This window comes from Chroicocephalus ridibundus, chromosome 4 (genome assembly GCF_963924245.1).
Source record: "Chroicocephalus ridibundus chromosome 4, bChrRid1.1, whole genome shotgun sequence".
NCBI classification, from domain to species: Eukaryota; Metazoa; Chordata; class Aves; order Charadriiformes; family Laridae; genus Chroicocephalus; species Chroicocephalus ridibundus.
Genome location: NC_086287.1, coordinates 20,667,543 through 20,688,846, shown reverse-complemented (window position 1 = coordinate 20,688,846; position 21,304 = coordinate 20,667,543). Strand labels below are relative to the sequence as shown.

At 47.9% G+C, this 21,304-nt stretch overlaps 1 protein-coding gene across 2 annotated transcripts; it reads right to left on the bottom strand.

The window, feature by feature from the left end:
* Positions 1 to 407: 407 nt before the first annotated feature.
* PIDD1 (p53-induced death domain protein 1) lies at positions 408 to 20,704 on the bottom strand. 2 transcript variants are annotated; one of them, XM_063334162.1, is made up of 16 exons: positions 20,589 to 20,704; positions 18,508 to 18,879; positions 16,339 to 16,752; positions 15,425 to 15,628; positions 14,500 to 14,554; positions 14,094 to 14,295; positions 12,888 to 13,016; positions 10,127 to 10,306; positions 9,333 to 9,480; positions 8,146 to 8,281; positions 7,764 to 7,914; positions 6,172 to 6,295; positions 4,881 to 4,999; positions 4,346 to 4,453; positions 3,180 to 3,385; positions 408 to 2,410 (listed from the first exon to the last, which is right to left on the bottom strand). In XM_063334162.1, the coding sequence occupies exons 2-16, from the start codon at positions 18,770 to 18,772 to the stop codon at positions 2,173 to 2,175; spliced, it is 2,679 nt and encodes an 892-aa protein (XP_063190232.1). In that variant the 5' UTR covers positions 18,773 to 18,879; positions 20,589 to 20,704; the 3' UTR covers positions 408 to 2,172. The 2 variants fall into 2 exon arrangements, with proteins under 2 accessions (XP_063190232.1, XP_063190233.1); XM_063334163.1 differs by lacking the exon at positions 20,589 to 20,704 and having other exon boundaries at positions 18,508 to 18,939.
* Between the last annotated feature and the right edge of the window lie 600 nt (positions 20,705 to 21,304).

The window sequence follows — 21,304 nt, the reverse complement described above, 5'->3', positions numbered from 1 at the left end:
TTTGCCTAGCCAAAAGCCTCCCACACCTTCACTGGAGGCCAGGCTAAGCCTATGCACTGTCCCCTCTAGACTAGCCTTGTTGCTCCCTAGACCTGCTTCACCTGAGCCCTAGTCATATGCTCAGCTAGTCAAACCCATGCCCAAATGTTGTGTTTCCCGGCTTAGCCCCGCTGCAGCAAAGCCAAGCTACAGGGATGCCATTAACTGTCCTGCGCTTTGCAGCCAGGAATACCCAAACACGAGCTCTTCTCCCATTTCTGTGCAGCATGGACAAGCTCACCTGTGTCTTTCTGCCAGCAGGTTTAAGGGACGTGGCTCTAACACCTTGAGGCATTAATGGATTGTCAGACCATGCTGTGAAACAGTTAAGTGCTTATTTTATTTCCAGTGAGAGCAATATGCCCAAATGCATCTCTCCAAAACTGGAGGAAAGAACAAATACCTCATCAGTATACATCAAAATTACAGACAAAAACATATGACACAGACTACCAGAGAAAACATACATTCAAAAGAGAACTGCTGATTTGAACCGAACATGAGACTGGAGGGGCAGCATGGCCGAAGAAATCAGATCTGAGGAAGGCCTTAGGCCCAAGGCAACAACTCAAGTCTACGAGTCCTTGTCCAGTGCTCTGGACTGGATACTAATCACTCTGTGGCCTAAGATGTTAGAATGGCCTCAAAAGAAAAAAAAAAAAAGGCAGAACTATTTTATGCCTCTCTTTCAATAGTACTGATGGCAGGTGTGAAACACAGCATCAGGGAAACCATCGATGATTCTCCACAGGGGGAAGAAAACACCAGGATTTCTCAGACCTGCAGCTCCAGGTTGACTTTGGGTGTTGCAACCTGGCATTTTTATACAGACTTCTATTTTTCAGACTGAGAACAGCCCTTTAAATATTGCTCAGAGGCTGGGATATGCTGAATCCAAAGCTGTCTTGAAAGAGCTGAATTTACACAGATGACAGTAGCCTTTCAAAAAGCTTGCACGAAATTTCCCACTGTCATTAGTGGGTCAGTAGTTGAGATGGGGAACAGGAAGAGAAGGGCATCTCAGAAGTCAGTGGCTGAGCAGTTAAAAAGCAGTAAACGCTTCCAGTCTTATACAAGATGTTCAGACTGCAAAACTGGGAGGTTAGCTCAGCACAGTTCATGCCAATGCACAACAGTGCCCATTTCACAGCTGGTCAGACCAGTTTTTAAAATGCAAATTTAAGTCACGCTTTTCACCAAGTTTCATGAGGGGTCACACCTTCACTGCTACATGGGCATACTTCACTGGGAGGATGTGAGGAATATCCCTTTGAAACTGCAAGGGAAATTTTACTTTGACTTAAATTAGAGTCTCTCCCAGACCAGCAGGGTTATGGATTTTTACATATTTGTAAAATAAAACTGGAAATCTGTCGAAGACTGGCAGCATGTAGGTCTCATCTAAAAAGCCTGACAGGTGTAGCAGCTTAGGCATAATGTGAAATGTTATTTGTTCCAAAATAACTTTTGGAGCAAAGCCAAAAAATAAGAGCAATTTTGCTAGAAATTAGTTTCTTTTCTTTTCCCCACAAATACTTAGGTTTTGTTTTGGGCTTGAGGAAACTGGAAGAGATTTGGCAGAAAATAGAAAATATTTTCATGTGGAATACAGTTCACGTTTTCATGTGAGCAAAACACATCATTAACATAAATAGCTGAACAGTCCCAAACCCATCACAGACCTTCATAACACAGCTGCACTTCCACTTTCCCATCAAGCACTGGAGCACAAACAGACCCAAATGCTCACACCCAATGTTTCCAGCAGAACACAGTTTTGGGAATAAGTTATAAATAAATATACATAACATGAGTATTAATTCATTAAAGGCTACTTTAGCCACTGCTCAACTGACAGACACTTCAGTCTCTGAATTTCTCCATGTTTCTGAAATCTAGAGCTCAAAGTCAAGAAGTGGAAGTACAGAAAAGGCTCAATCATGCACTCTAAACTGCCTGGGATTGGCAGAAGTAAGCATAAACCCAAGAGAGCTCAGTAGTCTGCTCGCAAGTAAATCAACATCCAGCTCCTCAGGAAGACGCTGACCCTTGAGGTGGGAGCTGCCCCAAGACATTGTCATTCCAGATACGCAGAGGGACCCCAGAAAAAAAGCCAGTTCTTTGTGCTAGGTGCTACATCATGGCTATCGCAGAGTCCTCAGTGCTGCTCTCCTGCTCCAAGCCCACTCTGCGGATGGACTCCCTGTATTTCTGCCGTCCCAGCTCAATGATGGTTTCAACCTCATCAGCAATGTCCTGGCGGCCACTCTCTTTCATGGCTGTAATCAACTTGCTCACACAGTCAGGATCCTCCGAGTTTTGCTGAGCCCATGAGAAAAGCATGTCCAGGATCTGCTTATCAAGGTCCTCTCTGAAGAAAAGGAGAAGCACAGAAGTAACCAACGCACTCTCCTGACTGGCAACCCAAGCAGGCCTTACCTGAGTCCTAGCCCATGACTGGAGCCCCAAAGAAGCCACCCAGACACACAAAGCACTCAGTGGGCCTGCCTTTTTCCTACCCATCATACAGGAGTTGCAGTTCTTGCACTAAAATCTCTCTAGAAATTGTTTTCCTAATGGAAATACCAAATTAAAGCATTCTGCTTTTGAATGTAAATTCATCACAGGAACAGTAGTTTGGTCATAACAAGTCTCATTCTCTCCTACTGCTCTGGCTTTTTGGTCAGACTGCATATCCCATGACATACCACAAGCTCTTTTTGAATAAAGATGATATTCACAATTAATGCCATAGACCACTGCTCATTGTCAGGGATGGAGTCTGGCCAGGAATCCAGATGACAGAACAAAAAAGGAATGTGACTCATCTGAACTACAAAGCTCATCAGGTTTGTTATTTCTCAATTTTGTTTTTCAAACATAAAGCTCTGTCTTATAATGGCAAGAGAAAATAATCAGTTTTTCCATTAAAAAAGGTAACGTTTTGAGAAGAACCATTAGTTAACCCATGTCTTATCCGGTGAAACAATTCCAGTGGGAAAACTTTCAACCAGCCGAGCATTAATTTATGCTATTACACTGCAGATAGACAGACAGGCAGATAGACAGACAGACAGACAGATAGACAGACAGACAGATGGATATAATACATCACTGTTGATCACGGTATCCTATCTTACCTGTTATTGTATCCTATGCGCTCAATCTGCTGATAGGTCAAGCCCAGGTTCAGGCCGATGGTCTGCCAGTCAGCTCCCACGCGCCTGGCAATGCTCAGCAGGTTTGCCTGTGTCAGGTAGCCAGTCTCGGCGTTGCCCAGGTTCAAGGGAGGGAAAGAGAAGCCATTCAGGGGACCGGGGTTCTCACCCCAGCGGGGTTTCAATCGCTGTGTCACAGAGAAGAGAGAGAACGTGCTGAACAAATTGTTTCTGTAGAGGACAGTGTCTGGCTACTCAGTCTCCACAACAAAGTTTCCTTCCTCCTAGCGGGGAGGAAGGAAAACTGTGGGGCTGAAGAGTCAGGCTGTCAGAAGCAAGGAGCACTCACACTGGCAATGACCAGCAATGCTCACTGCCTCTGAAAACTACCAAATCATAGTGTTCACAGTCATACCTCACACTGAAATTTTCCGTTCCTGTCTTTACAGATCATTTTTCAATGAACCATCTCCCCAAAGCATACTCGCCTCAGATGTAAGAGAGCACTTCATCTAGATTTGTATTTGAGGTTGCATGTGTCAGACAGGGATGTGAGATCATGGTGCATGATCTGAAGGGAAGCATTCATCCAAAAAGGTATTTATTGTTTTAAGCTTCTCAAAAATCAATTAAATTCCATAAGCAAAAGTTGCATTTCTCACTGTGACATACAGCCTAGCCTTTAAAGGCCAGTGGCTCACACCAGAATATTTATACTCAAGGCCTGTGTTCAAATCCATCCTACCTACCTCATCCAAGACCTTTATTTCTTCCTGCTGTGTCAGCTGCATGACTGAGAAATTTATAAACAAAACAGACACTTCCCTTAATTACAGTGAGCTTCCTCCTGTTCTACATCCCTCATTCATACATAGGATCCACCTTCCCTGAGCACCCATCCAACAAGCCTGTGCTTGACAGGCAAGACAAGCAGGAGAGATAGAGACCACTCCCAGTTATTCATGTTTCTCCTTTCAGAAGAGCTCACAGGGAGTGGGAAATCTCCACCATAACATGGTTGAGCACCCCCCTCTTGCAAGTCATTCATTGCATCCGTTCTCATGCGGGAAGACAAAATTAGCTGAGCAGGAAGGCCGTGCTCTTGCCCCATTGAGATTAATTTTCTTGTAGGAGACAAAACAACTCACAGGCAATTTGATGGGCAGAGTAGCGAGCCAGAGGGAGTCTGGTCCTTTCCTCCTCCTGCTGGCATCTTCAGGGATGCTCTCAGGGATTGCCCCTCGATAGAAAGAGACCTTTACAAACAGAAAGCATGCAGTGAGGCTCAGATTCAATCACAGTGGCCAAGCCTGTTTGCATCATGTCTCTTCTGTCTGGGAAAGAATGCATTCAGCATTTCTCACCTATCCTCAGTCCATAAATATGGCCTCCCAATTAAGTGCAACTGGGAGGAGCACTGAGGTTCTGCCATAAAGGCTGGACTCACTGCCAACACCCCAAGAGTTAATGGCAGGAATGTTAAGTCAGAGAGCTAAGTGATGAGTGATCCTTCCAGACTACTCTTCTTGTTTATTCAGGGTTTAGTCACTAAAATGCAAAGCCAAGGGAAAGAGGGGAGGAAAAGAGTCCTGCCCAGCATTCAGAGATTATTATGAGGAGCCTTGTAAAAGCAATGATGATGATGAAGGAGGAAATAAAATGTCAGCGTAACTGGTTGCTCACCTGGCCTTTTACAGCTTGGCCTTTCCTGTCTACAGGGGAAGTCACATAGATTTCCTTCATGTTCTTCAAGTGGGAGTAAAAAATAAACGAGAGACGTCCATCCACGCAGTCAGGGCGATCTGTGCAGAGAAGCAGCAAACACTCAACTCGTGCAGAAAAGTGTGCAGCTTTTCAAGCCTGGCCAACTGCCCATCATCCGCTAGCAGTCTCCATGCTACTATCTACTCCTTCTACTCATGCCTGAAAGAATTTTAACTTCCCTTCCTCGCTGGGTGACATGGAAAGCTGGCTGTGGAGAAAGCAGGTCCTACAGGTGAAAAAGGAGAATGGCCACAAGGTGGAGATCAAGTTCAAGAATGGAAGGCAAGGAAGGGTAAAACATTCATGGAGTCAAGTCCATCCTTGGCACTTCCCTCCCATGCTTGGTCCATTCTACCCCTTCGAGGGTAGAATCAGCTGCAATAGCATCCTGTAATGCACAAAAATAGGTCACCTATCTCTTCACCATTTCTGCAATGAGTGCAGAAATAGGAATAGAGCTAAAGGGAAAAAAATGTAATCAGGTGCAACATTCATGTACGTAATTATCTAGAAATTAAGTTAGAGTCCAGAATCAGAACAGAGGGACAGACTCTGGCCTCATGAACTCCACTGAAAGACCAGTGCATTTTATTATTCTTCACAGAGCTGCGCTTAATTTACACCAATGAAACCGAGCTGTGCATTCAGGTTTTGCAGAAAATGGCTCAGTTTGCAACTTTAACAGGTCCAGACAAATTGGGGCATAAAAAATTAGTTTGAGTTTTGTCCTGATCCCTCTTTCCTTCTCTTCTAATGGCTCCATTAGGGGGAATTCTTTGCTCTGATTATTTCAGAAATACCTTCTCCAAAAAAAAATCTTTATACGTGTTCTCTCAGAAATGGGCAACATTAATTTGATCACCATGGCCATTCCAGTGTGGTGTCTAAGATGCCAGGAAAAGGGCATAGCTGGCTGCAGAAGCAGATCACTCATCAATTAAACAAACCCAGCTATTGCCCTCTGCAGGCTACAAGAGCATGAGAGAAAATTAAAGCCTGCAAACAGCATTTTAATAAGGAAAAGTAGACACAAAAGTTGGGTGATCAGAGAACACGACAAGCTCAATGTCCACGGGCTGGCTGCTGTGAGTCGTGGGCAAGCTGGAGACAGAGAGGAATGCCATGGAGGAGTACAGCCCCCAGCAGAGACATGCCTAGGAGCAGAGCAGCACAAGAGGTAGGAGCAGAAAGGAGCCCAGTATTACCATACCCATATCGATGCTGATGCCTCGTTCGAAAGCTGCAAAAAATTGCTCTCCCTCAAACATCTCCACCATGTCAGATGGCTCAGGTCCTCGATAGCGGTCCTGCAGCTTCTTCAGCACTGGGTCAACCTGACAAGGATGACAACACAGGACCCACGTTTGGTCTGAAGCACGTCTGTCCCCCGACCCATGTCCTATCGAGGTACACTGACTACAGACAAGGAAGTGGTGCTCTGAGTTTTGTGGTTTCCCTATTTCTCTTCCCAAGTAAAAAGCAGAAAAGCCTCTGTGGACTAACAAAGACAAGCCATCCCAAAGCTGCCATTAAAAAAGCATTTTCAGCAATGTTTCTGTCTTTTTAACAGGTCCGTAATCTTCAAATTAGAGAGGGATTTACTTGCTACCTTATCCCCCTCACAGTGTGCTATTAAAAGACATTTTCTCTGCAAAAAGCCACATGCTACAATATCACACAGCTGAGGACATCAGAAAGCTAATTTTGGCAGTGATCACACTGTCAGACCTGGGGTCTCAGAGGCAGTGCAAGAATCAGCCTAGAGCTAAGGTGTCTATTCTTCTTCCTATTTGTAACAGCAAACCTTCTCTCTCACCCCATGACCATCCCTGGCAGGAATACAGACACCCCCAAACCCCAGTCTCACTGTGAGTGCCATTGCTGCCTCCTTTGGAAACAATTTTAGCCCAGTACACAAGATATAAAGAACCCTTACAGACCTTTATACCCACAGGTCATTTCAATACAGGAGAACAAATAAAGAAAAAGAGAGCAACAAGACCAGAGGATAATGCAGAATTGGATACGCAGCCCAGTTCTGCCAAGGCGGATAAAATAACCCTCACCGCACTGAGCTGCACTGTCTGTCAAAGCACGCACTCTACAAACACAGATGCACACTTAACTTTGCTAACATCTGAAGCAACACTGCTGAGGGCTGATATCCCCAGGGCAGAGGCAGCAGACGAGAATGCGTGAGCACTTCCCATCTTCTTTCCATCTCCGTCCGTACAAAGTTAGCCAGATTAGCTCAAACTAATGGCATAAACTAACCTGATGTTGCATTGGAGCAGATTAAGGAGGGCTCATATGTTCTGTTCCACTGCTTGAACTGTAAACAGCAAGGAACATTGGGAAAAGTACCATTTCTAACCACTCCAGCTGAAACCAAAGCAGTGCTGCTGCCCACGCTACTCGCCTGTGTCAGACAACTTTGCCCATGTCAGACAACTTTAATACCTTTGACTGAAGTTTAAGCCAACATCTTTTGCCTCATGTTTGCCGGATGTTAATAGCATGCACATGGCCGGTTACTGTGGCTCAGCCTTTGTAGCAGCCCTGTCCTCAAGGTTCGCCGGGGTGGAAATCACTGCACGGCATCCACCGCTGCATAGAATGAGTTTTCCTTCTTTCCCCAGCTCCCAGTGAGCCCGTATCACGCTACCACCACAGTGTGGTAATAGCATACACCAGCAATGACTTAGAAGCAGTGAACAGGACCATGTGGTGCACTGCTGCCCTTACACCCTAGAAGAGAGGCCCAGGAAGCTCAGGAGCAGTGCAATGCAACGCAGGTCAGACCTTGTGCTTGGGGACACACTGTAGCAGGACTTGCTCGGGGTCCTTCTTCCTCTGCAGAGCAATGAAGTTCACCTGGTACATACGCAGCCGCTCATAGACTTTCTTGGCAATGCCTCCAATGTAGGTCTTGGTGGTGTACCACAGCCAGTACCTGGCAGACAAGGAATTAAGAAAAAGGAAGGATCCTGCCTAGGAAAAGAAGCCAGTGTCACACCCATGAGACGGTAAAAAATGATGGGTAGAGACGAAGTGCTAAGCTGGGCCTGACTTGCAAAGGGAAAAGGGAACAGGTAGGGTTAATGGTATGACCCCTGGTCAGAGTGTGGGAAGAGCAAGGCAGAGGAACATCCCATCTTATCCTCAGGACGAATCCTGCACTTACCAGGAGAAGTGGGTGACTTCAAACACTGCATAAAGATGGGTGAATTCCAGCACCACCTGACTGGTAATGTCATCCCAGGTTTGGCCCTCCAGGTCGCCATGGAGAAGATGCAGCCTTGACCGATCCAAATTTAGCCCTAAAGACAACAATGATCAAGCAATGCTATATGCAGCAGAAGCCTTTACTCATGGCTTTACAAACCCAGCCACAGTTTTGGGTGATCCTCTTTTTAAAAGCCCCAAATTAAGACTCTGAGCCTTCTCTTCAGCATCCGGGACTGAACTTTGGTCAAAGAAGAGCAGCAATAAAAGGATGAGGCTACCCCAAAGCTTCCAGGATATTCTGGCAGAATATAGAAACTTAAACTGATAGTGTGTTGATTTCCAGCAACAGATTCCCATCTGTCCCTGACAGATAATTCCCATCACAAATTATCTAGGGTTATTAATTAAGTTATATCTCTTTCTAAACACACATCCCACAGACTTTTCAATCCTGATGCACTTCAGACATAAAAATACCAGGTAGTGTTACAATGAAGGCCAAGCTGCACGCAAAAAGATTTTACTTCTTCACAAGAGAGCCAAGGAAAGGTCAAAAAAAATAGGCATTAGGAGACAAAGGGTAGTCAGCATGCAAACAGAAGAATCTCTGGCAAGGCTGAGGCTGTTTATAGCAGTATTCAGAGTGGGAGATGGCTTAGTGTATGATCGTACACTTAAAACTGCACTGGCTAAGCACCTGATTCATGAGCAAGGAAGTAAAAGAGAAGGCAGACCCCTGGAGGCAGCACATTCATTATCTGCTTCAAGCTATTCCCAATCATGAATCAAAGTCCTTTTACAAAACATCTCCTCAGTTGGCAGGAGTGCCCCTCCAACCCATTACACCAAACCCAGCAGTCTAAATACACATGCAATTTGGCAGAGAAATCCATCTGCCAAGGCCATTCTCCCAGCTCGTGCTGCTGGTCTGTGAAACCCAGCGCTGGCCTGCTGGATCTGAATTACCTTCATCTCCCACAACCCTGCACCACCACTCACTCACTCAGCAGACACACCTTGCTATTCCTGCAGGAGAAGCAGCAAGCTTTATTAGTTACAGGAGAGCAAATAAAATTCCCAGATTTCCATTTGTGGTTTTCCATATATGGAATTTCTCTGTGCCAATTTTGGGAATAAACTGACCTGTGACCCCAGGCGGGAGGGGCAGCTGAATTCTCACCGGCCTGAGAAAATCCATCAGGGAGTCCTGGGAGAGGCAGAGCAGGGGACTGGCTCTGCACCCTGCATCGGCCGTGATTTCCTCCATCTCTTCTGCAGAGACCGGCAGCACCTGGACGTGGAAGACATCACGATGAGCGAAGCAGTCAGGAACCCAAATTCCCGTATCGCTCACTCAGTTTACCCCAGCACAAAGCAGTCAAATGCTGCTCTTGGCTCAGGGCCTGGTGAGAAATGGAAGCACAGTGAACTTTGTCTAAAGTCTGCTATAATACTGGTGTCAGTCTGGCGAGCTGGGACAGACCAAGGTATTACAAGAGCATTTAGCACTATCTAGCTACTCTACAGAACAATTCATTTTAGTGGGGTAACTTTAAAATTAAATCTTCATAAATAATCCCCCCTCCCCCCAGTCTCGCTCACTGAGCTGTTCTGCCAGGCTCAGTATGTTTTTCAAGGGAACAAGAAGCAAAATCTCCTTGTGTTCCCTTCACAGCAGTGACCTGCTGACCTACAGGACAAACCACTGGCAGAGCTGTGAGGAGATCCCTTTCCCACACAGGGTAGCTTGGAGCACAACCCTTTTTGCAGGCAGGGAAGAAAAGACAGACGGTGATCTGAGATGGGTCAGTCCATGAAGCATCCATGTCAGACACGAATTACCCTAGGGTGGACATCTCACATTCGGCTCCCCTACTTGGTATGGGACAACAGCTGCATTAGGGCTTACCAAAGCTTGGTTTTTAGAGTGTGCATACCTGCAGCTTGACACTGCGAGTCTCTTCAGTGACTCCAGGAGGAAAGGTCACTTTGATGTTTGGATCCACACTGGAAAAGAGCAATGTCCCCTCTGTTGGCACTTTGCATTCATTTTGCACAAGTCGAGACACAACGAGGAACCAGGAGAAGTGAAGGACACTACAGTGAGCCACGTGCTTCTGTAACAGGAGACAAGGAAGAATCATAGAGTCATAGCATGGTTAGAGTTGGAAAGAACCTTGAAGATCATCTAGTTCCAACCCCCCACTAGACCAGATTGCTCAAAGCCCCATCAACCTGCCCTTGAACACTTCCAGGGATGGGGCATCCACAACTTCTCTGGGCAACCTGTTACAGTGTCTCACTACCCTCACAGCAAAGAACTTCTTCCTAATATCTAATCTAAATCTGCCCTTTTTCAGTTTAAAACCATTATCCCTTGTCCTATCACTACACTCACTGATAAAGAGTCCCTCCTCATCTCTCCTATAGGTCCCTTTCAGGTACTGGAAGGCCATTATAAGGTCTCCCCAGAGCCTTCTCTTCTCCAGGCTGAACAACTGTTGATGAGTACGGGAGGACCCTCCCCTCTTGAGTTGCGAGGTTTAGACTGGACCTCCTTACTTTGTAAACAACCTCTCAGAGATGAGCCTAGCTGTGGCTGGATCCAGTCTTAGCCTCCGACAGTAGGAAAAAAGTTCAGACCCTAGGTTCTGTCACAGAGTTGGTTTAATACAGCTTGAGCTGAGTGCCTCTGAACTCTGAACTCTCTGAGCCTGTCTTCATAGGAGAGGTGTTCCATCCAGCCCCCTGATCATTTTCATGGCCCTGCTCTGGACTTGCTTCAACAGGTCCATGTCCTTCTTATGTTGGGAGCCCCAAAGCTGGACACAGTACTCCAGGTGGGGTCTCACGAGAGCGGAGAAGAGGGGCAGAATCACCTCCCTCGACCAGCTGGCCACGCTTCTTCTGAAGAAGCCCAGGATACAGTTGGCTTTCTGGGCTTCAAGCACACATTGCCGGATCATGTTGAGCTTCTCATCAACCAATACCCTCAAGTCCTTCTCCTCAGGGCTGCTCTCAATCTATTCTCTGCCCAGTCTGTATTTGTGTTTGGGATTGTCCCAACCCAGGTGCAGGACCTTGCACTTGGCCTTGTTAAACTTCACACAGGGTTCACACGGGCCCACCTCTCAAGCCTCTCCAGGTCCCTCTGGATGGCATCCCTTCCCTCCAGTGTGTCGACTGCTCTGCACAGCTTGGTGTCATGGGCAAACTTGCTGAGGGTGCACTCAATCCCACGGTCCACGTCTCTGACAAAGATGTTAAACAGCACCAGTGCCAGTATTGACCCCTGAGGAACGCCACTTGTCACTGGTCACCACTTGGACTCTTTGAGTGCTGCCATCCAACCAATCCACCATCCATCCTTATCCAACGAGTTGTCCATCTGTCAAATCTGTGTCTCTCCAATTTAGAGACCAGGATGTCATGCATGACAGTGTCAAATGCTTTGCACAAGTCCAGGTAGATGATGTCAGTTTCTCTCCCCTCATCTACCAGTGCTGTAATGCCATCGTAGAAGGCCACCAGATTTGTCAGGCGCAATTTGCCCTTAGTGAAGCCATGCTGGCTTTCACCATTCACCTCCTTATTTTCCATGTGCTTTAGCAGAGTTTCCAGAAGGATCTGCTCCGTGATCTTCCCAGGCACAGAGGTGAGACTGACTGGCCTGTAGTTCCCTGGGTCTTCCTTTTTCCCTTTTTAAAAATGGAGGTTATGATTTCCCCTTTTCCAGTCTGCAGGAAGACTTGCTGGTGAAGACCGAGGCAAAAAAGTCATTGAGTATCTCAGCCTTCTCCATATCCCGGGTAACCAGGTCTCCTGTTTCCTTCTGGAGAGGGCCCACATCTTCCGTAGTCCTCCTTTTATCATTGACATACTTATAGAAGTTTTTCTTGTTGCCCTTGACCTCCCTGGCCAGATTTAATTCTATCAGGGCTTTAGCTTTCCTAACGTAATCCCTGGCTGCTCGGACAATTTCTCTGTATTCCTCCCAGGCTACCTGTCCTTGCTTCCCTCTGTAGGCTTCCTTTTTGAGTGAGTTTCTCCAGGAGCTCCTTGTTCATCCATGCAGGCCTCCTGGCATTTTTGCCCAACTTCCTCTTTGCTGGAAGGCATCATTCCTGAGCTTAGAGGAGATGGTCCTTGAATATCAGAGAGCTTTCTCAGGCCCTCTTCCTTCCAGGTCTTTATCCCACAGTACTCTACCAAGCAGAACCTCGAAGAGGCCAAAGTCTGCTCTCCTGAAGTCCAGGGCAGTGAGCTTTCTGTGCGCCCTCCTCGCTGTGCTAAAGATCTTGAGCTCCACCATCACACAGTCACTGCAGCCAAGGCTACCCCTGAGTTTCACATTCCCCACCAGCCCCTCCTTGTTGGTGAGAACAAGGTCCAGCATAGCACCTCTCATAGAAGAGAAAACATATAGGCATATAACATAATACAATAAAGGCAGGAAAGTAAGTGCCAGTAACAGCCAAGCAGATGAAAGCACTAGAACAGGGATGAAGCATGGCAGGCTGCAACGCATCACCCTCCGGAGACACACCTCCATGAGAGAGGAAACCTGGAGCTGCCATTTTATAGCAGCTGGTCAAAACACTGCTCATGAGATGTTTCCAATGGGCTCACTCTTGGCTGGGCAAAACCAAAGAGGGGAACAGGAACAATGTATGTCACTGGTCATTCCAATCTGCTTACCTTTGATTTTCTCTTCTGCTCCACTCTTGTTCTCAGATCACTCCAGCTCTGCCCACTGAAGGTCCGAACTACCACTTCACGCTGGTGAAGGGTTTGAGGGGAGGCATATGGCATCCTGATCTGCACCTCCTGGCAAAAAAGCATTCCCGTGAGACATCAATACAAAGGATAAAACCAGACCTAGCTCTGCTCTGTGCCTTCCTTCGCAGACAAGAAGGGGGAGGGCAAAGCACAGCCTGTATAAAGAGAGTGGAGGCAGAGATAGGAACCTGCTCTGTCTTGCAGCCTCCAGGTAGGTGACAGGAGATGTTGGGTCTGCTATGTAGTGTTACAGCAGAAAAAGTTCATCAGCCTGTGAGCAGAAAGGGCAAAGCAACTTTTGAAGTGAGTTGCTGTCAGCCATGATGGGGCTGGTGGTGTAAGTACTCACCAGCTTGAACGAAAACCACACAGTTAGACTTTTAGAGAAGGATGCAAACCATTCTTGTTGCAGGCTAAGGCCAAATCCTGGAACAGCACTTATCCTCTGGCACAGGAGGGTTGTGAGTGAGGAAGGTTATAGCTCAGCTCAAGCAGGAACAATGGGGAAGGCAAAGAAGCCAGACCAGCATAGTGCCAGAGAAGCTGCCACTTCTCCTATGTCTCCTATGAAGACAGGCTGAGACAGCTGGGGTTGTTCAGCCTGGAGAAGAGAAGGGAGACTTTATAGTGGCCTTACAGTACCTAAAGGGGGCCTGCAGGAAAGCTGGGGAGGGACTTTATGAGGGAGCATAGTGATAGGATGAGGGGTAATGGTTTTAAGCTGAAAGAGGGGAGATTTAGATTAGACATTAGGAAGAAATTCTTTACTGTGAGGGTGGTGAGACACTGGAACAGGTTGCCCAGAGAAGTCGTGGACGCCCCATCCCTGGAAGTGTTCAAGGCCAGGTTGGATGGGGCTTTGAGCAGCCTGGTCTAGTGGGAGGTGTCCCTACCTATGGCAGGGGAGTTGGAACTAGATGATCTTCAAGGTCCCTTCCAACTCTAACCATTCTATGTATCTATGATTCCTTGCGGCAGGGCTTCTTTGAAAGGCAGTTCTGCAGATATTAAAAGCAGCAGTTATGGAGGCACCTGTCTCAAAAGTCCCAAAAGACTCTCTCAGAAGACTCTGACAAGCTACTGCAGAGGCAGATTGATCAGGAGGTGGTCTGGACGTGTCCTCACCTGCTGGAATTTGACCCCATGAGGCTGCAGCTCCAGGACTCCACTTAGCAGGACATCATGGTGTCTCAGCTTTACCCACTGAGGGTCTGGTGCAAGGGTTCGGAAGTAGATCCGCAGAGGGTCAGAGGCAGCCCCCGGTGGAAAGTAGAAATGGATGCCACAGGCCAGAACCACTTTGCAGCCTTCAGAGGTGACAGAAAAGCTTCCAGAAGAAATACATGAATATATGACACCATGCAATGACTTCAGCCCTCCAAAAATCAACAGAAGAATCTCCTACCTTCTGTTTGACTGGCCTACTGAGGCCATAAGCTCCTATACACACATGCAATACCAACCATGCACCAATCTTGTTTGGGACCTTGTTACACCACTGTAATATAAATTCTTAATAACAGAGGCTTACCTGTCCTCTCCTGATGCAAGGAACAGTTTTCGTAGCCCTCTGGCACTGGATTCATCTGCAGCAACAAAAAGGTTTGGACAGGAGGAGGTAACAGAGGTTACTTAAAACCAGGTAGACAAGAAAGGCTGAACCTGCATTTCAGTTTTGACTTATTCCTAAACTGACAGAAGCGGCTAGCGGAACCCTGCTCACACTGCAGCGGGCTTCAGATCAAGCAGCAGCAGGAGAATGGGAAGAGGTCTAGAGGTCCCAAGACGTACTGGAAATGCTGACTCTCCCCCAGGAAAACTCAGAAAAAGGGGGAATTAGAAAATATTTTAATCTACCACTCCTGCAGCTCTCAGGGCCATGTTTGATTGCTTGGGCCCACTCCTAGGAATCAGCGCTTGCTCTTGTGAACACTGGCACCATTGGGAAACCCTGCACAGATTCCTGCTCATTCGTCACCTTCATCTTGGACAAAGACCTGCTCCTCTGCAGCCTGGGAACCACAAGAAAGCAGGAGGTAACTATACAGCAGAATGACCTCCTATTGCCCTCTGGGCTTCTATCATCATGAGCCACCACAGACTTAGGGCTATGCAGCAAGTTCAAGAACTGGTGCTCACCTCTGCTAAAAAGGCTGGACCCCTTTAGGGGCCTCTCCTGGTCTGTCTCCTGTGAATTCCATTTTCATTTCCACTGTAAGACCTTTCCTAGCAAGCCCAATTCCAGGGACCACTGGGCCCTTCAGACCAGGCTTGGACTTGTAAAAACAGAAATCATACTGTCTGTATCCTTACAATCTAATAATTATTCCAGACAAATAAATACTGATCTGATTCCCCCCTGCTTGTCTTGTCTAATCCAAATCCATCCTTGCCATGCTGGGCTGAGTGAGGGAACAGCTGGGCAGAACCCACAGCAGCAGAACCCTTGCAATTACCGGCCTGCGGGGATGGCTCAGTTTCTCCTAAGGGATTGCCTCGGAGGTGCACGAATGGCAAGGTCTGGATCTCAGGGGGGACAGCACGGAGGCAATTGTTCTGCAGATCAAGTCTGGACAAGTTGGGCAGGCTGGCAAGCGAGGCAGGGACTGTCACCAGGAGATTGCTGTGGAGATGCAGTCGCCGCAGAGACTTCAAATTGGCTGCAGGTTAGAACAAGAAGTGCCCCCCCATCCATGCTGTTAATTGCATTGCACATCAGCTCTAACAGCCCCCCCCACCGCTCTCCTCATCACGTGTACACACACACACACACAATAAGGGAAAAGCATAAGAGCCCAACATCTCTTTAGCTCACAAAATAAAGGGGCGTAGGGAATTAGCTGAGAGGCAACACAGCCTCCTCTGTCCTCTGCTTTTCAGCACCCAGCTATGAGCACGGATGTAAGATGCTTCTGTAACAGCATCAATGACAACCCCAGGCACAAAGTGATGCAGGAGTCAGGAAGATGGGCAGCAGAAGTCAGAGCCCAGTTCTGTGGACTGGTCCGCGCTGGACAGCCCCATTTCAAGCCCAGATTTGCATCCCATTAAACCCCAACTCTTCTGTTTCCAGTCCTGGGCGCTACCCAAAACCAGCCAGGCCAAATCCTCTGCTATTGTAAAGTGTATTGAAATCTTAGTAGTTTTGATGATCCACAGAAGCAGAAAGCGTGGTCCAGAGAGTCATTAATGCTCAAAAGGGCTGACTGAACCAAGCATGTTTCTTCTGGATATCTATCCCATTTGACTCTAACGTAACAGATGGTTTGTGCTAACGACTCTGGGGACAGAGACCAAGGGCCTCAGGGGTCCTAGACTGTATCAAAAGCTTAGCAAGCCCATGTCCTTCTTTTCCCCTAGAAATACTTACCTAAGGAGTCCGGGATGCTCGATAAGCGATTCCCAGAGAGATCCAGCTCTGTGCAGTTGTGCAGATTCCCAACTTCTTCAGGGAGGAATTCCAAAGCATTTTCTGAGAGATACAGGTCCTGCAGAACTGCCAGTTCCCCAATGCTCTGAGGTAAGTCCTTCAGCTGATTTTTCATAGCAGAGAAGAAAGTCAGCTTGCTCAGAGAGCCGAAGTCCTCAGGGAGTGCCACCAGGCTGTTGTGGCTCACCAGGAGCACACGGAGGCTGGGGAGGTGGAGGATGCAGCTGGGCAAGGTGGAGAGATTGTTGAAGCTGAGATCCAGGTGGGTGAGACACCTCAGGTTCCCAATGTTTGTTGGCAAGTTTGTCAAGGACCCATGCTGACATGAACCAAACTCATCCCTGGCATGGCCACCTGGATGTGGAGGAAAGTGGAGAAAGAGGTCAATATGCTGCAGGGTTACCTCACTAGCCTCACATGAGACTCCTTAGCACAGAGACCCAGAAGACAGGGAGTTACTGATCACAATGAGCAGCACTGATTACAAACTACTCAGAGAGAAGTGGGTTTTCTGCTCCTTGCCTCAGTTTCCTGGTCAGTGAAAGGGGTATAATGGTGAAGACCTGTTAAGAAATCAAAAGGTGCCACAGTCAACCATAGAGCTCTGCTAAACACATCTGGAGTTGAAGCTCAGAAAGAGCCAGGCCACTCCACACATCTACCACCCTTCAGCAGGGTGGCCCATATCCCTCCAAGCCTCCCACTCTCCCTCCCCACCTCTTCCCCACCAGCACCAGTGGCCAATGCACAATGCTTCATGGACTAAGGAGACATTCCTCGCTCTCTGAACTGTGCCTGTGCTGTTAAGGGACAAACAGCCCTGAGGACTGAGATCTGCCCTTGCAAGGCTGGAGAGCAGACATGAGGAAAGCAGTGAAAATGTGGAAAAAAAGGCAGGTAGTTCAGTATTGTGTAGGCTAGACAATGCAGAGAGGGAAGGACCCAAGCCATTACCCCAGCCTGTGACACTCAAACTGGAGAAGGACTGCAGCCACAGAAATTAAGTCAAGCAAACAAAAGGAAACTTCCAAAACTCTCCATTTCTTCATCGTTTCCTACTCTCCCTCCCGTTGTCTATTTGTATACGGATACAGCAGAGGGCACCAAATACTTTTTATGCTGCATAATGTTGAGAAATGAGAACAATCAAACTAACAGACATATTGCACTTTGTACATAATAAAATCTTAGTGAACTATTTTATTGCACTTCAGGATGCTCAGGGTGTGTGTACATCTCACAAAACAAGCCTGATAAAAGGTATTGCCATTATCCTCACCTTACTAAAGGGGGAAGAGACAAATTAAATTATTCACATGAGAAATCTGTGGCAGATATAGAAACAAACCTCAGCCTTTTCAGTTTTCAACTAGAACCCTGAATTCTGGCAACAACATCCCCTTTTTTCTCTCATTTCTTTTTAAAATTCCACCTCCCAAAGAGTAAATCATTCAGTCAATACAGAAATTATACCATTTGTATTGAGATCCTCCTACAATAAAGAGATGAGAAAGTCAAAGAATGATCTCATATTTATAGGTTACTACTATATTATTTATAGGTTATTACAGCTTGCCAAATTACGTACATGCCCTGAGTCATACTTTTGATAAATTGTTGAACAGCCTCTTCTGGTCTGTCTTGAACTCTGCTAAACCTACACTCACTGACACTAAGCAAGTATTAAGCTAGGATCGATTCAGATGGAAACACAGCAAAGACAGCTCATTATATTCCCAAAAATAAAAGAGGGGTTGAACATTTACCAAAAAATCCAACACCTTTCAATGCCCCTCTCCTTGCATAACTGTGCAAAAAACACTCCTCTTCTAGAGGATGGCTACAGAAAATGTTGTAGCATCAACCCAAACAGACTCTAAAAACCGGTCTCCAGGCAGCTGTAGAAACAAAGGAAGGAAATAAGAGTCTAGAAACCGTACCTTGTTGAAATCTGCATGCAGCTCTGAGCAAGGCTAAAAGCCAAAGCTGTAGTAAGCAGCACTAGAACAAAACAGTTCCAAGGGTAGTTTGTCCTGTAGATGTGGAGAGAATGATAAAAAAAATAGCTGAGCCTAGAAAAGTTGAATGCTGACTGGCCCAGGAATTTACCTTTGAGCACCAAGGATTTCAGGTGCTTCAGATGAGGAAGGATGCCCAGCGTGGTGCCAAGGAGGCGATCATTGCTGCTGAGCCGGAGGAACTCCACCTGGACCACCTCTCCCCTTCGCCCCTTGAACAGCTGAAGGAACCGGCGGCAGCCGTCAGGATAAACATCCAGGTTCAGCCTGTTGTCTGCAAGGCAGGAGCCAGCAACTGCAGAAGCCCCCGAAGCCCCCTCCCTGCACTCGTCCCCAAGCCCCAGCAGCTCTGCCATCTTCTGTGTCTCGTCCACGGGGTCCGGACATGCTCTGACTTGCCAGGCAGGCAGGCACCGGCAGCACCACGAGGCAGCCGGGACTAGGAGGAGGAGGAAAGATGGCTCTGAAAGAGAACATAAGTGCAAGATGAAGGCCTCCTGCCCCAACCCAGCGCGGCTGGAAACAGTTTATAACCACAGCAAGAAGGCAGGAGAGATTACACGTGTGTTACTGAAAGCTCTGTGGGCAGAGAGCACAAAAATGCAGGGTGATGGATGCCATGGAGGCTTCTCCTCCAAGGGAAACCCTCTGAGTTTTTGCAGCTGACATCCCAGCAGGGAATGGAGCAATTACCCACCATCAGAATAAATAGCAATATCAACTTTAAAAGACATAAATGTAAATGCCTATGCCTTATGCGGATTTCAAAGTGCCTAAATGGGAAGCTTTACAAGTGGAGGTGGAAACCGGGGCAGGGAGAGCTGAGCCAGGAGCAGAGCCCAGAGGCTGCTCACAGGCTGCGATGAGTCTTCATCGAACCCAGTTGTGAAACCGGGTGCCAACGGGATAAAAGTGAGCATCGATGAATATGGGCAAAGGGCAGCAGAGCAAATGTGGCAGGGCCAAGGGGGGGTTAGAAAAGGCGTGTCCGTGGCACAGGAGCACTGGACTCTGTAGCAGGATTGGAGCTCTTGCAGATTTGCCTCCACAGGGATGCTCTAATGCAGCAAACTGGGCATGAAGCCATGGCCGGCTAGTTACCAGCTAGTCCTTGTTTCCTCCCCTCACAGCACCCTCCACAAACAAAGAGAAAGGGGAAAAGTCAGTATCATATAGTGCATGCTAAGAAGGATTTAGACCTAAAGGAGCAGAGGTATGACATGTATTAATTAACAAATCAATTATTCCTCTGTCGCCTTAGTGTGAAGAAGCCTTCATCCACCTAGGACTTTCAAAATCAGCCACTATCATCATAGCACACTGGTAACGCAAAGATGAGCAGAGGCACCACACTGGTTTTTATACCAGTAGTCACATACTTCCAAGTCCCCCATTTCCTGCCCTTTCCACTTCCTTTATCTTTTGCAACTCCTCCTGAGCTTGGCAATTAGACTAGTTTATGGTATGACTATCAGGAGTTCTTTTTAAGCCCTGCCATGGATGGAATAGGCAAATAGAAGTTTCTTTTGAATGAGTGATGCAGAACTACAAAAAACTTGTAACAGCTTTAACATCCAAGGCCAGGAGAAGCAAGCTAATGCCCCAGCCACACCCTGAGGAGCAGTGCTTTTTACTATTAACCTGTGGGACATGGCAGCACTGATGTTCCCAAGGCACAGCCTGAGGGGAGGCATCACAGCCGGCTCCCTGGAAGAGCAGAACAGGTAAATGGAAACTACTGCTTTAGTAAAAAGGTATTTCTTACAAAAAGGCTGAACACAACACATACACAGCTCTCTTACAGATATGCGTAAGCAAAAAGACCATCTGCTATAGCTTTGTTAAGTTATTGATGGTGAAGGAACCAGAGGGCAGCTCTGAACTGGTCAGGCGGGAGAGGCTCGGAGACCACAAACGCAGCCTCAGGAGCATGTACAGGACACAGGCAGGCACCCTTGTGCACAGGCACACGGGTACGCACACGTGCACATACACGCACGTGTGCACGTGCACACACACGCAAACACTCACCCCGGGCTGTCCTTGCTCCAGCAGCACCAAGCCCCCATTACCCCACACCCCACAGGGCCCCGGAGCCGAGGCTCAGCCCCCAGGGATCCCCCCAGCAGGACCTACAGCCGAGCAGCCAGGCCAGAGCAACGCTTTTCTCACCCCCTCTGCACCCGGTCTCTGGCACACAAAACCCAGGTCCCGAAAGGCCGGCCGTGCGCGGTTTGGCTCGGCTCAGCCCGGCACAGCTTGGCTCAGCTCAGGCACTTCCTGCAAAGTTTGCAGGCGAGCAGCACTGCCGGGGCGGGACGAGCCGGAGGAGGTGCCAGATGCAGCGGGACAAGGGGCAGGCGGCTGTGGGGAACCAGGCCCAGGCATCCTGCTGTCACGAAAATGTCACCAAATGAGATTTTCCTAACACCGCCACTGCCTCGGCAGCCCAGCTGGTGGTCCCGCCGCGGCTCCCCTGGGCTCAAACATGAGCTCAGCCTGCAGGCAACGGGAGGCATGGGCAGCTCCTGGGGCTGTGCTCATTCATTGTGAATTCAGGGAGAGAAACGTAGCGGGAGCTGGGGCTGCGAGCTTGGCAGGGCACAGGGCTGGGTGCTGCAGAGCCAGCCCTCGGTCCGCCCAGAGCCATGGGGCTCTGCCATGGCTGGGCCTTGTCTGCCCTGTTGTTGCCCTCCGGGAAGGCGCCTGCCTTCAGCTGGCTATCCCGCAGCGAGGGATGCCATTTGGTCTAACACCGCATCCTGGCGAGGACCCGCTGCGTTTGTCCTGCTCCCCATGTCTCTCAGAGGGGCAAAGATGGGTTTTTCTATCAGTTTCCGCCTGGTGCCTCGATGCTGTGGTACATCAGTGCTGCTGGGTTAATGCCC